General features: G+C 40.6%; 1 protein-coding gene across 2 annotated transcripts in view; it reads right to left on the bottom strand.

The window, feature by feature from the left end:
* Positions 1-6,196: 6,196 nt before the first annotated feature.
* Positions 6,197-13,390, bottom strand: part of ak8 (adenylate kinase 8) — a 30,711-nt gene continuing 23,517 nt past the window's right edge. For both annotated transcript variants that reach the window (XM_046841702.1, XM_046841703.1), the window contains 2 exons: positions 10,010-10,090; positions 6,197-7,542 (listed from right to left, as the gene is read on the bottom strand). In XM_046841702.1, the coding sequence (XP_046697658.1) occupies positions 7,266-7,542; positions 10,010-10,090 (358 nt within the window). In that variant the 3' untranslated portion in view covers positions 6,197-7,265. The remainder of the gene's footprint in view (positions 7,543-10,009; positions 10,091-13,390) is intronic.

Below are 13,390 nucleotides of genomic sequence, written 5' to 3'. Positions count from 1 at the left end.
GAGAGAAACTTTGCCATCTGCCTCTGTCTGCCATCTATTCATCATCATATACAATCAAAAATGAATCAGAGAAAGAAATCTAACATTCAGTTTGTGTGTTTTTGGTTCAGTTTACATAATTCAGTTACACATCCTGCACTGAAGTGCATTCCGAACTGAATCATTTTCTCACAGCAAATGAATTGTACTAGATTAAGTTTAAAACTTGACCAAACTCACATCACTAAGATTCTTTTAAACCAGTGACTCATGCACTATATGGACAAAAAATATGAGGACACCTGTCTTTTCCAGCCAGATGTGGTTCTTTCACAAACACTTATCACTAAGTTGGAGGCACACAAGTGTATATGTTTTTGGATGCTGTACAATTAAATTTTTCTTTTATTGGCATTAAATATGTCCGTTCTAAATACTGTTTCTGTTTTTTCCTCTAGACATAGTTATTTTAAGTCTTCCATAAGATGGATTTACAAGTTGCAAAAACTATATATATATATATATATATATATATATATATATATATATATATATATATATATATACAGTACAGACCAAAAGTTTGGACACACCTTCTCATTCAAAGAGTTTTCTTTATTTTCATGACTATGAAAATTGTAGAGTCACACTGAAGGCATCAAGGGCTATTTGACCAAGAAGGAGAGTGATGGGGTGCTGCGCCAGATGACCTGGCCTCCACAGTCACCGGACCTGAACCCAATCGAGATGGTTTAGGGGTGAGCTGGACCGCAGAGTGAAGGCAAAAGGGCCAACAAGTGCCAAGCATCTCTCGGGGAACTCCTTCAAGACTGTTGGAAGACCATTTCAGGTGACTACCTCTTGAAGCTCATCAAGAGAATGCCAAGAATGTGCAAAGCAGTAATCAAAGCAAAAGGTGGGTACTTTGAAGAACCTACAATATGACATTTTTCAGTTGTTTCACACTTTTTTGTTATGTATATAATTCCATATATAATTCCACATGTGTTAATTCATAGTTTATAGAAGGTGTGTCCAAACTTTTGGTCTGTACTATATATATATATATATATATATATATATATATATATATATATATATATATATATATATATATATATATATATATATAGTTTTGCAACTTGTAAATGGAAGACTTAAAATAACTATGTCTAGAGAAAAAAACAGAAACAGTATTTAGAACGGACATATTTAATGCCAATGAAAGAAAAATTTAATTGTACAGCATCCAAAAACATATACACTTGTGTGCCTCCAACTTAGTGGTAAGTGTTTGTGAAAGAACCACATCTGGCTGGAAAAGACAGGTGTCCTCATATTCTTTGCCCATATAGTGCATGAGTCACTGGTTTAAAATAATCTTAGTGATGTGAGTTTGGTCACGTTTTAAACTTAATCTAGTACAATTCATTTGCTGTGAGAAAATGATTCAGTTCGGAATGCACTTCAGTGCAGGATGTGTAACTGAATTATGTAAACTGAACCAAAAACTTTTGGTCTGTACTGTATATATATATATATATATATATATATATATATATATATATATATATATATATATATAAAATTTTTTTACACTGATCAGGGATGACCCCTGACCCATCTAACATTACAGGAGCTCATCTGTTGAATCGAACCACACAGACCAGCCTTCACTCCCCACATGCATCAGTGAGCCCACGACCCTTTTACCGGTTCACCACTGTTCCTTCCTTGGACCACTTTTGATAGATACTGACCACTACAGACTGGGAACATCCCACAAAGCTGCAGTTTTGGAGATGCTCTGACCCAGTCAAGTCAAGTCAAGTCGCTTTTATTGTAATTTCAACCATATATATATATATATATATATATATATATATATATATATATATATATATATATACAGGGAGTGCAGAATTATTAGGCAAATTAGTATTTTGACCACATCATCCTCGTTATGCATGTTGTCTTACTCCAAGCTGTATAGGCTGGAAAGCCTACTACCAATTAAGCATATTAGGTGATGTGCATCTCTGTAATGAGAAGGGGTGTGGTCTAATGACATCAACACCCTATATCAGGTGTGCATAATTATTAGGCAACTTCCTTTCCTTTGGCAAAATGGGTCAAAAGAAGGACTTGACAGGCTCAGAAAAGCCAAAAATAGTGAGATATATTGCAGAGGGATGCAGCAGTCTTAAAATAGCCAAGCTTCTGAAGCGTGATCATCGAACAATCATTCAAAATAGTCAACAGGGTCGCAAGAAGCGTGTGGAAAAACCAAGGCGCAAAATAACTGCCCGTGAACTGAGAAAAGTCAAGCGTGCAGCTGCCAAGATGCCACTTGCCACCAGTTTGGCCATATTTCAGAGCTGCAACATCACTGAGTGCCCAAAAGCACAAGGTGTGCAATACTCAGAGACATGGCCAAGGTAAGAAAGGCAGAAAGTCGACCACCACTGAACAAGACACACAAGCTGAAACGTCAAGACTGGGCCAAGAAATATCTCAAGACTGATTTTTCTAAGGTTTTATGGACTGATGAAATGAGAGTGAGTCTTGATGGGCCAGATGGATGGGCCCGTGGCTGGATTGGTAAAGGGCAGAGAGCTCCAGTCCGACTCAGACGCCAGCAAGGTGGAGGTGGAGTACTGGTTTGGGCTGGTATCATCAAAGATGAGCTTGTGGGGCCTTTTCGGGTTGAGGATGGAGTCAAGCTGAACTCCCAGTCCTACTGCCAGTTTCTGGAAGACACCTTCTTCAAGCAGTGGTACAGGAAGAAGTCTGCATCCTTCAAGAAAAACATGATTTTCATGCAGGACAATGCTCCATCACACACGTCCAAGTACTCCACAGCGTGGCTGGCAAGAAAGGGTATAAAAGAAGAAAATCTAATGATATGGCCTCCTTGTTCACCTGATCTGAACCCCATTGAGAACCTGTGGTCCATCATCAAATGTGCGATTTACAAGGAGGGAAAACAGTGGTTGTATACAGGGAGTGCAGAATTATTAGGCAAGTTGTATTTTTGAGGATTACTTTTATTTGAGGATTTAATTTGAACAACAACCATGTTCTCAATGAACACAAAAAACTCATTAATATCAAAGCTGAATATTTTTGGAAGTAGTTTTAGTTTTAGCTATTTTAGGGGGATATCTGTGTGTGCAGGTGACTATTACTGTGCATAATTATTAGGCAACTTAACAAAAAACAAATTCATACCCATTTCAATTATTTATTTTACCAGTGAAACCAATATAACATCTCAACATTCACAAATATACATGTCTGACATTCAAAACCAAACAAAACAAATCAGTGACCAATATAGCCACCTTTCTTTGCAAGGACACTCAAAAGCCTGCCATCCATGGATTCTGTCAGTGTTTTGATCTGTTCACCATCAACATTGCGTGCAGCAGCAACCACAGCCTCCCAGACACTGTTCAGAGAGGTGTACTGTTTTCCTCCTTGTAAATCGCACATTTGATGATGGACCACAGGTTCTCAATGGGGTTCAGATCAGGTGAACAAGGAGGCCATATCATTAGATTTTCTTCTTTATACCCTTTCTTGCCAGCCACGCTGTGGAGTACTTGGACGGTGTGATGGAGCATTGTCCTGCATGAAAATCATGTTTTTCTTGAAGGATGCAGACTTCTTCCTGTACCACTGCTTGAAGAAGGTGTCTTCCAGAAACTGGCAGTAGGACTGGGAGTTCAGCTTGACTCCATCCTCAACCCGAAAAGGCCCCACAAGCTCATCTTTGATGATACCAGCCCAAACCAGTACTCCACCTCCACCTTGCTGGCGCCTGAGTCGGACTGGAGCTCTCTGCCCTTTACCAATCCAGCCACGGGCCCATCCATCTGGCCCATCAAGACTCACTCTCATTTCATCAGTCCATAAAACCTTAGAAAATCAGTCTTGAGATATTTCTTGGCCCAGTCTTGACGTTTCAGCTTGTGTGTCTTGTTCAGTGGTGGTCGACTTTCTGCCTTTCTTACCTTGGCCATGTCTCTGAGTATTGCACACCTTGTGCTTTTGGGCACTCCAGTGATGTTGCAGCTCTGAAATATGGCCAAACTGGTGGCAAGTGGCATCTTGGCAGCTGCACGCTTGACTTTTCTCAGTTCACGGGCAGTTATTTTGCGCCTTGGTTTTTCCACACGCTTCTTGCGACCCTGTCGACTATTTTGAATGAAACGCTTGATTGTTCGATGATCACGCTCAGAAGCTTGGCTATTTTAAGACTGCTGCATCCTCTGCAATATATCTCACTATTTTTGACTTTTCTGAGCCTGTCAAGTCCTTCTTTTGACCCATTTTGCCAAAGGAAAGGAAGTTGCCTAATAATTATGCACACCTGATATAGGGTGTTGATGTCATTAGACCACACCCCTTCTCATTACAGAGATGCACATCACCTAATATGCTTAATTGGTAGTAGGCTTTCCAGCCTATACAGCTTGGAGTAAGACAACATGCATAACGAGGATGATGTGGTCAAAATACTCATTTGCCTAATAATTCTGCACTCCCTGTATATATATATATATATATATATCTGACGCAGTACACAGTAAAATGAAACAACGTTCCTCCTGAAACCTGGTGCTACATACAACAACAATCACAGAAAACACAGGGCAAAGGACTAGTAAGTGTCCTCGCCACATAAAGTGCATTGTGTGCAACCTGGTGCAAACAGTGCAAAGACAACACAAGTCAGTGCAAGATATTACAGGACAGTAAGACAACACAAGAAAGTGTAAGACAAATACACAAAACACAAAACAGCGCCGCCGGTAAACCTGTTGTATATTGCACATTGTGGTGTGTAAAAGAGTGAAGTGAACATTGTAATTAAACAAAATGTTGTGCAAAAGAGCAATAGCAGCAATTCAAAAAAAGATGTGCAAAAACAGCATGTAAACAGTTTGTAGTAATGCAGTGATGTTTTGATGTAAGTGATGAGTGGTGCTGAAGACATGGATGTGTGAAGTAGGTACAATTGTGTGTTGAGTCCGGGTTGTACAGATCAGTCACACAGTTGTGTGTGTGCGTGTGTTTCAGTTCAGTTCTGTTTATTGAGGAGCCTGATGGCTTGAGTGAAGAAACTGTTGCTCAGTCTGGATGTGACGGCCCAGGAGGGCAGGAAGGTGATCTTCTCAGCTGTCCTCACTATCCTCTGAAGGGTCTTGGGATCCGAGACGGTGCAGTTTTTCAAACCTGGCAGTGATGATGCTGCTCAAGAGGCTTTCCTCATCCTTCTCAGGAAGTAGAGATGTTGTTGGGTTTTCTTGGTGATGGAGCTGGTGTTGAGTGACCAGGTGAGGTTATCTGCCAAATGAACACCAAGGAATTTGGTGCTCTTAACAATTTCCATGGAGGATCCATCGATGTTCAGTGGAGAATGGTTGCTCTGTGCTCTCCTGAAGTCAACAACCATCTCTTTTGTTTTGTCAACATTCAGAGACAGGTTTTTGGCTCCACACCAGGCTGTTAACCATTGCACCTCCTCTCTGCATGCTGACTCATCGTTCTTGCTGATGAGACCCACCACGGTCGTGTCATCTGCGAACTTGATGATGTGATTTGAGCTGTGCATTGCTACACAGTCATAAGTCAGAATAGTGAACAGCAGTGGGCTGAGCACACAGCCCTGACGTGCCCCAGTGCTCAGTGTGGTGGTGCTGGAGATGCTGTTTCCGATCCAGACTGACTAAGGTCTCCCAGTCAGGAAATCCAAGATTACAGTTACAGTTACAGAGGGAGGTGTTCAGGCCCAGTAGGCTCAACTTCTCAATCAGGTGCTGAGGGATGATTGTGTTGAATGCTGAGCTGAAGTCTATGAACAGCATTCATACATATTAGTCCTTGTTTTCCAGGTGGGTGAGGGCCAGGTAAGGGGGTTGTGGAGATGGCATTGTCCGTGGAGCAGTTTGGACAATACGCAAACTGCATAGGGTCTTGACATCATAATTTGGTCAAACTTACTCAAATCCTTACGCTTGCCCATTTTTCCTGCTTTTAACATTTGCCACCTAATTTATCCCTCCCACTATCAGGGGCCATGATGAAGAGATAATCAGTGTTATTCTCTTCACGGCTCTTAATGTTAAAATGACAATGTTATGTCTGGTCGGTGTACATTAATTATAAAAACTAATGAAACTGTCAATAAGCAGAAAGTGGAAACAGATGCTAATGCAAGGAGAGTTTAATAGAAAAAAAACAAGCAAACAACTCCGAGGTAATAATCTAAAAGCAGGCAATGCTTATTTGATGTAAAAACAAAAACACACCATCAAGACAAAACCAGATCATCACAATCCAGAACCATTTAATTTCTCATTTAAACATTTGGTAATGAAGCGACGTTTAGTGCGAGTTTCTACTTTTCACCTTTTCACTCCTAATGATTTTCCAATTATGATGGATTTAATCATCCTTCACTTCTTAATACCTAACACTTTGAAATTAGAATCACACATACCCCTGCTTAATACTCACCGCATACAGGACAGGAACAGGAAGGATTATTGTACAATCTCATATTCTGCATAATTAGAATCTAAGCTGCTTAATGAAAGAGACGGAATAAAATGTATTGTCAAGAATCAGATGAGACCAATCCAGATGGTTCATTTAGAGCAAAAATGTGTTTGCAGGCTTATGTAAATATTTGTAGCATTTGTGCAGAAAATACCCAAGAATTGAAAAGCATTTCTCACTTAGTAAAGTTTATTTCGTCATCGGCAATGCTGTATTCTTTCAGATATCCTCTAAAATCTTTGTTTGGAGAGTAAACATACTCTTCCTGCCACAGAGCGAGCGGAGATTATTTAAAATACATGCCATTTCTTCTGCTTACTCCCTGTTTATGTATTCAGAGCTGATGCATATTCTGGAGCTCATTCGCTCTAATTAAGTCAATGTCTGCCTGTCATGGCGCAGTATCTGAGGGGAGTTTGAATGCTTGGCTGTTAACACGTCTTGCTAACCAGTGCACTTAACTCCTTTCCTCTCTGTTGGGAGCCAGTTGACTGACCTCTGCATGTGGAGTGAGAGAAAAGAGGGGGTTGTGGGTGAGGGCTTAAGAATCAGAGCAGCTCTTGTTCCTTAGCATGAGACTACTGAAGCGGGACTAATACTACCTCTGACAAAGAGCCCGGACAGGCTGCCTTTTATTGCAACATTAATTAAACATGTATATAATTAGCTGGTCTGCTGTACTCCCCTGTGATCAGCTGGGGTCAACAAGCGGGGAGTGATTACCGACTAGAGGAGCCAGAGAGCGCTTGGATGTTTAATTCAGGGAGGACTTTGGAAGGACGGCCCACCATCCCGCTCTCCAGGCACTCGAACACAGTGTGTGGTTGCTGATCAGCGTTGACCTGAACAGCCTGGGGGTAGAAGGCCTGCAGGGCAGCCACGTGGCTCCGGTACTCCTTCAGCCTCTTGTAGACTTCAATCTCCGTGTCCCGTGGGTTACACTGAAGCCGAGCCTGCACTATTGCACCCGGGGCAGGATTGTGCAATGAGTGATACCTGGGTAAAAAAAAGAAACACATTTATAATAGAATACCTATTCTATTAGGGAAGTAGTGGAATTCCTGTTAATGACAGACATAGTCTTCTTCTATCATAGGCCATCTAGCTCAAGGTATGAATATGTATATGTTGCATTCTGAAATGCTTTTCTGCTCACCACGGTTTTATAGAGTGGATATTTGAGTTACCATAACCACCAGCAGAAGCTCTATTTCTTTTTGCTTTGTGTACCATTTTGTGTAAACTATAGGTTGTACAGGCAGTCACCGAATTACAATGGATCTGTGTTCCAATGACACATCGTAACTTTGTAAATATTGTAATATATAAGTTGAGACATGGCCAAGCCTACCCAGGAGTCCTTAATAATGATGATCAATGTGGGGTAGAAAAAAACTGTTTATGTAAATTGCAGTACATAATTTAGCAAAACAGAGCAATTTACACTACCATAATGTATAATGTGTGTTTATACAGTGAGGAAAATAACTAATAAGTAAGAACACCCTGCTATTTTGCAAGTTCTCCCACTTAGAAATCATGGAGGGGTCTGAAATTGTCATCGTAGGTGCATGTCCACTGTGAGAGACATAATCTAAAAAAAAAAAAAATCCAGAAATCACAATATATGATTTTTTAACTATTTATTTGTATGATACAGCTGCAAATAAGTATTTGAACACCTGAGAAAGTCAATATTAATATTTGGTACAGTAGCCTTTGTTTGCAATTACAGAGGTCAAACGTTTCCTGTAGTTTTTCACCAGGTTTGCACACACTGCAGGAGGAATTTTGGCCCACTCCTCCACACAGATCTTCTCTAGATCAGTCAGGTTTCTGGCCTGTCGCTGAGAAACACGGAGTTTGAGCTCCCTCCAAAGATTCTCTATTGGGTTTAGGTCTGGAGACTGGCTAGGCCATGCCAGAACCTTGATATGCTTCTTACAGAGCCACTCCTTGGTTATCCTGGCTGTGTGCGTCGGGTCATTGTCATGTTGGAAGACCCAGCCTCGACCCATCTTCAATGCTCTAACTGAGGGAAGGAGGTTGTTCCCCAAAATCTCGCAATACATGGCCCCAGTCATCCTCTCCTTAATACAGTGCAGTCGCCCTGTCCCATGTGCTATTAAGTTCTATTTGGTCTCATCTGACCACATGACTTTCTCCCATGACTCCTCTGGATCATCCAAATGGTCATTGGCAAACTTAAGACGTGCCTGGACATGTGCTGGTTTAAGCAGGAACCCTCCCTGCCATGCATGATTTCAAACCATGACGTCTTAGTGTATTACCAACAGTAACCTTGGAAACGGCGGTCCCAGCGCTTTTCAGGTCATTGACCAGCTCCTCCCGTGTAGTTCTGTGCTGATTTCTCACGTTCCTTAGAATCACTGAGACCCCACAAGGTGAGATCTTGCATGGAGCCCCAGTCCGAGGGAGATTGACAGTCATGTTTAGCTTCTTCCATTTTCTAATGATTGCTCCAACAGTGGACCTTTTTTCACCAAGCTGCTTGGCAATTTCCCCGTAGCCCTTTCCAGCCTTGTGGAGGTGTACAATTTTGTCTCTAGTGTCTTTGGACAGCTCTTTGGTCTTGGCCATGTTAGTAGTTGGATTCTTACTAATTGTATGGGGTGGACAGGTGTCTTTATGCAGCTAACGACCTCAAACAGGTGCATCTAATTTAGGATAATAAATGTAGTGGAGGTGGACATTTTAAAGGCAGACTAACAGGTCTTTGAGGGTCAGAATTCTAGCTGATAGACAGGTGTTCAAATACTTATTTGCAGCTGTATCATACAAATAAATAGTTTAAAAATCATATATTGTGATTTCTGGATTTTTTATTTAGATTATGTCTCTCACAGTGGACATGCACCTACGATGACAATTTCAGACCCCTCCATGATTTCTAAGTGGGAGAACTTGCAAAATAGCAGGGTGTTCAAATACTTATTTTCCTCACTGTATGTATATATACACATTATGGTAATGTAAATTGCTTTGTTTTATATACATATACATGTGTATATACACATATATATATATATATATATATATATATATATATATATATATATATATGTTTATGACAGTGGTCGCGTGCACGTGTGCCGATCACACACTGTTTCGCGAATAAAATGGAGAGAGACAATAGTTAAACTGGGCTTTGAAACCCGAAGACACAGAAAAAAAAATATGCGCTTTAACACAGAGACATCTGAACTCTGTCGACCCGCTGGCGAAGGTGGATAGGCGAGAGGCCTCTCACAAGGCAGGAGATGAGTACATCCTGGCAACGTCCCAACATATCGTATGAAAATTAAAATGCAGCATTTGACTTGAATGTGCATAATTTAATCCATGGTTTCCATGGTTAAATATCTGGGCAGGTGTCATTTTAAAGCAGATGGTGAGCGTGCATACTAAATGTTGTAGATAGATATTTAGATTGAAATGTTACCTTTCTCCAGTCACAGGATCGGTGGACCTGAGCGTCAGTCGCTCCAGAACAACATCATCACTTATCTCCAAAAAAAAGACCCTATTCAAAAGAGAAAAAACATCATCAAAACATTGACCTCCTCAGGAATCACTTTAGAAGCTTTTGGTTGTTAAGGTGGCATCCGTTTTCTATGTCTGTAATAAAACTAAGGACAGTGATGCTTTTATGCTAATTAGAAGGCTGTTATGAGGGAAAAAAGCGGTAAGACACGAATTATTAAGGATGGAATAATTATGACGTGTATATAAGGGCTGAATAAATGATAAGCTCAATGATGGGCAAAAAGTGGTACTTTAACACAGGAGGAATGTTGGAGTGTTTACTCAGGGGGGTCTCCCTGACTGCACAGCCTCCAGACACAAAATGGCTTTAATGGTAGAGTCAGGTGGGGAAGCACTAATCATCAAGCCTCGTCACCACTGACCCCCATCAGAGCATGAGCCTCCAGAGAACACCAGAATCCTATCAACAAAATCATACAATTTTTACAACCCGCTTGCAGTGGAGGTGAAGAAGACCAGCAAGGATTGATGAGAGAAAAGGAGAAAGAAGGGAAGAGAGATCTGAGATCTGCGTTTGATAAAATATTTAAATGCGTTTGTCCTTCTGGCTCTCACTGATGCTGTGAAATCATGAGTCCCTCTAGAATGGACAAAGGATCCCTTTGAGCAAGCGTCAACTGACCACTGTCCTTATTTCATGTCACATTTGAAGGGTTTCCTGAAGCTCATAATCTGTGCCAAGGCGTGACGATTTCGGTGAAAAGGCATTGCTCAATTTTTAATGAATATTTGTCTTTAAAAAGAAATAATAACTACTCTGCAAAGCTATTAGAATTAATATTAATGCTGCCACATGAAATATTCATGTGGAGCAGAGAAAAAGGGGGTTGGGGTGTCTGAGAAAAGTGCACTTCTGTGTGTGTATCCTTTCCATCCCCTCGTTTTCGAAGTGTGTGTGTGTATATGTGTTAAGGGGGTGTAGAGTTTACACTTGATGTTGCCTACATGACAGCTTGATATTCTCAAACAAATGACGAACTGAAACAAGGCAGCTAACAAGCATTTGTCAGTCCTCTGCTGCTACAAATGATCCAAACAGCATACATGATAAATATGACAGAATGTGTGTGTGTGTGTGTGTGTGTGTGTGTGTGTTGTAGTGTGAATGTTGTTCAATTGCTATCTTGAATAAGTGCACACTTCCCTTCGTAACTATCCTCTCAGCATGATCCGAATAGGTCTCTGTACACATCCTGCCTCCATTTCCCTCCTTTTCCATCTCCCTAAATTAAGTAATTAATGAGAGATAGATTCTTTACAGGCGGCCCGGCAATGTTTACCACTGATTAAATTATAATGTGGCCCCTGCTGTATAATTCATAAGCCAATTAGTGGAAGTGTTGCTTGATTTGATGGCAAGAGGACACATGAAATACATTTAACTAATAGGTAGCAAGAGACGAGCATGGCTACGGGGAGAAAGAGAGAGATTCAACTATAGCATGAGAGAGAAGGAGAGAGACAGGAAGCAGCGAGAGAGCAAGCAGGTGATTGTGATTGGCTGGCCTATTCTAGAATTACTTGGCTAATTGTCCTGCTTTATTTGCCTGTCACGGATAGCTATGCATATTTCAGTGGTTCCAAAGACTCTGATTGTTTGTGAGCGTGTCAGGGCTGTAAGAGGTAGCTGACTGCCCAAACTGGAGTGTAGTTAAAGACTGACAGGACGAGAGAAAGAGAGAAAAATGCAGACCATTTATGGTTACAGCTATGCTATTGCATTAATACATTTCTGATTGGGTAAATTTTCTATTGGGATAAATAAATTATCTATCTGTCTGTCTGTCTGTCTGTCTGTCTTTCTGTCTGATAATCAACCTGTGGATTTTAGAACCTTAGCAAAGAGCTTGGATCAGGAATTCTGATTAGGCTTCAGTACTGTATTGGACTCTGACACTATTCTAGAAATGATCTTTAAAAATTATCTATTAACCCTTTAAAAGTTACATGCAGCCGTAGTTATGGGGATTTCGGGTTTAAACTGTCTATTAAATGCTTTATGACATTTCTCAAACGTTTGATCATATCCACTTAAAGTAAAATATACAGTGCAGATGATTATATAATCACATAACATGGTTTTAGACAGTTATTCTTCTGTTTTGTTTATAAATAATCCACAAAAGTGATTATAAAGGTTCTTTACATACAGGGTGGCGAGGGAAACTGTCAGCAATGGTTTGGAACCAATATGACCTCGTTCAAAACCCCTTACCATTAGTTATAATGGAGCAGTGAAGCGGTGAGCAACGAGCGTTCACTGTAAAATCTTTTACAAGAATGGTGATAGTGTGAGTGCTGCACAAAGGGAATTTCTGTGTCATTACCAGTTAGGACATCATTATTTTGTCCCGTCTGCTCATGTGTGTAATTTCAAAGAAACAGCTTAACACAGTGATGATAAGTGTTGTTGAACGGAGTGGTGAGAGCTCCTCACAATGGTAGCTAGAACAGATTCAATATTGTATGGTGTGCGGGCCATTCGAAAACACCTGAGGACGTCTTTTTTAAGGCTAAACCTGCTTCTTGGAAATTAGCAGTCAGGATACAGTCATGACGTCCTAACTGGTAATGATGCCAAAATTCCCTTTGTACAGCACTCACACTATCAACATTCTTATTTACAGCAAACGCTGATTGCACACCACTTCACTACTCTATTATAACTAAAAGCAAGAGGTTTCCCTGTGCCACACTGTATTAGCATCTATAATAAAGGTGCCCAGACTTTTTCCTATGAAGGGTCACAATCACATTGTTTCAAACATTACAATTAAATTAAATCATAAATAAAAAAAAACAGTAGAAAATCACGGCTATGTTTAATAGTGAGAAAACCACTTATCAGTGAGGCTAATCGGAAAAAAAGGCTTCAATAAAAATTGGACTCAATGGAAGAAGGTCATGTGGTCAAATGAGCACAGATTTACACTGTTCCAGAGTGATGGGTGCATCAGGGTAAAAAGAGAGGTAGATGAACGGATTTACCATCATGCCTAGTGCCTACTGTACAAGCCTGTGGGGGAGTGCTATGATCTGGGGTTGCTACAGTTGGTCATGTCTCGGTTCAGCAGCGTTATGAATGAGATCAGCTGACTACCTGAACATACTGAATGACCAGGTTATTCCATTAATGGATTTTTATTCCAAGATGACAATGTCATGATTTATCGAGCTCAAATTGTGAAAGAGTGATTCAGGGAGCATGAGACATCGTTTTCACACATGGATTGGCCACCACAGGGTCCAGACCGTAACCCCATTGATGCCACAGGCG

The sequence above is a fragment of the Silurus meridionalis genome, chromosome 27 (genome assembly GCF_014805685.1).
Source record: "Silurus meridionalis isolate SWU-2019-XX chromosome 27, ASM1480568v1, whole genome shotgun sequence".
Lineage (NCBI taxonomy): Eukaryota > Metazoa > Chordata > Actinopteri > Siluriformes > Siluridae > Silurus > Silurus meridionalis.
The sequence above is the reverse complement of the archived record's forward strand: the minus strand, read 5'-3'. Positions and strand labels throughout refer to the sequence as shown.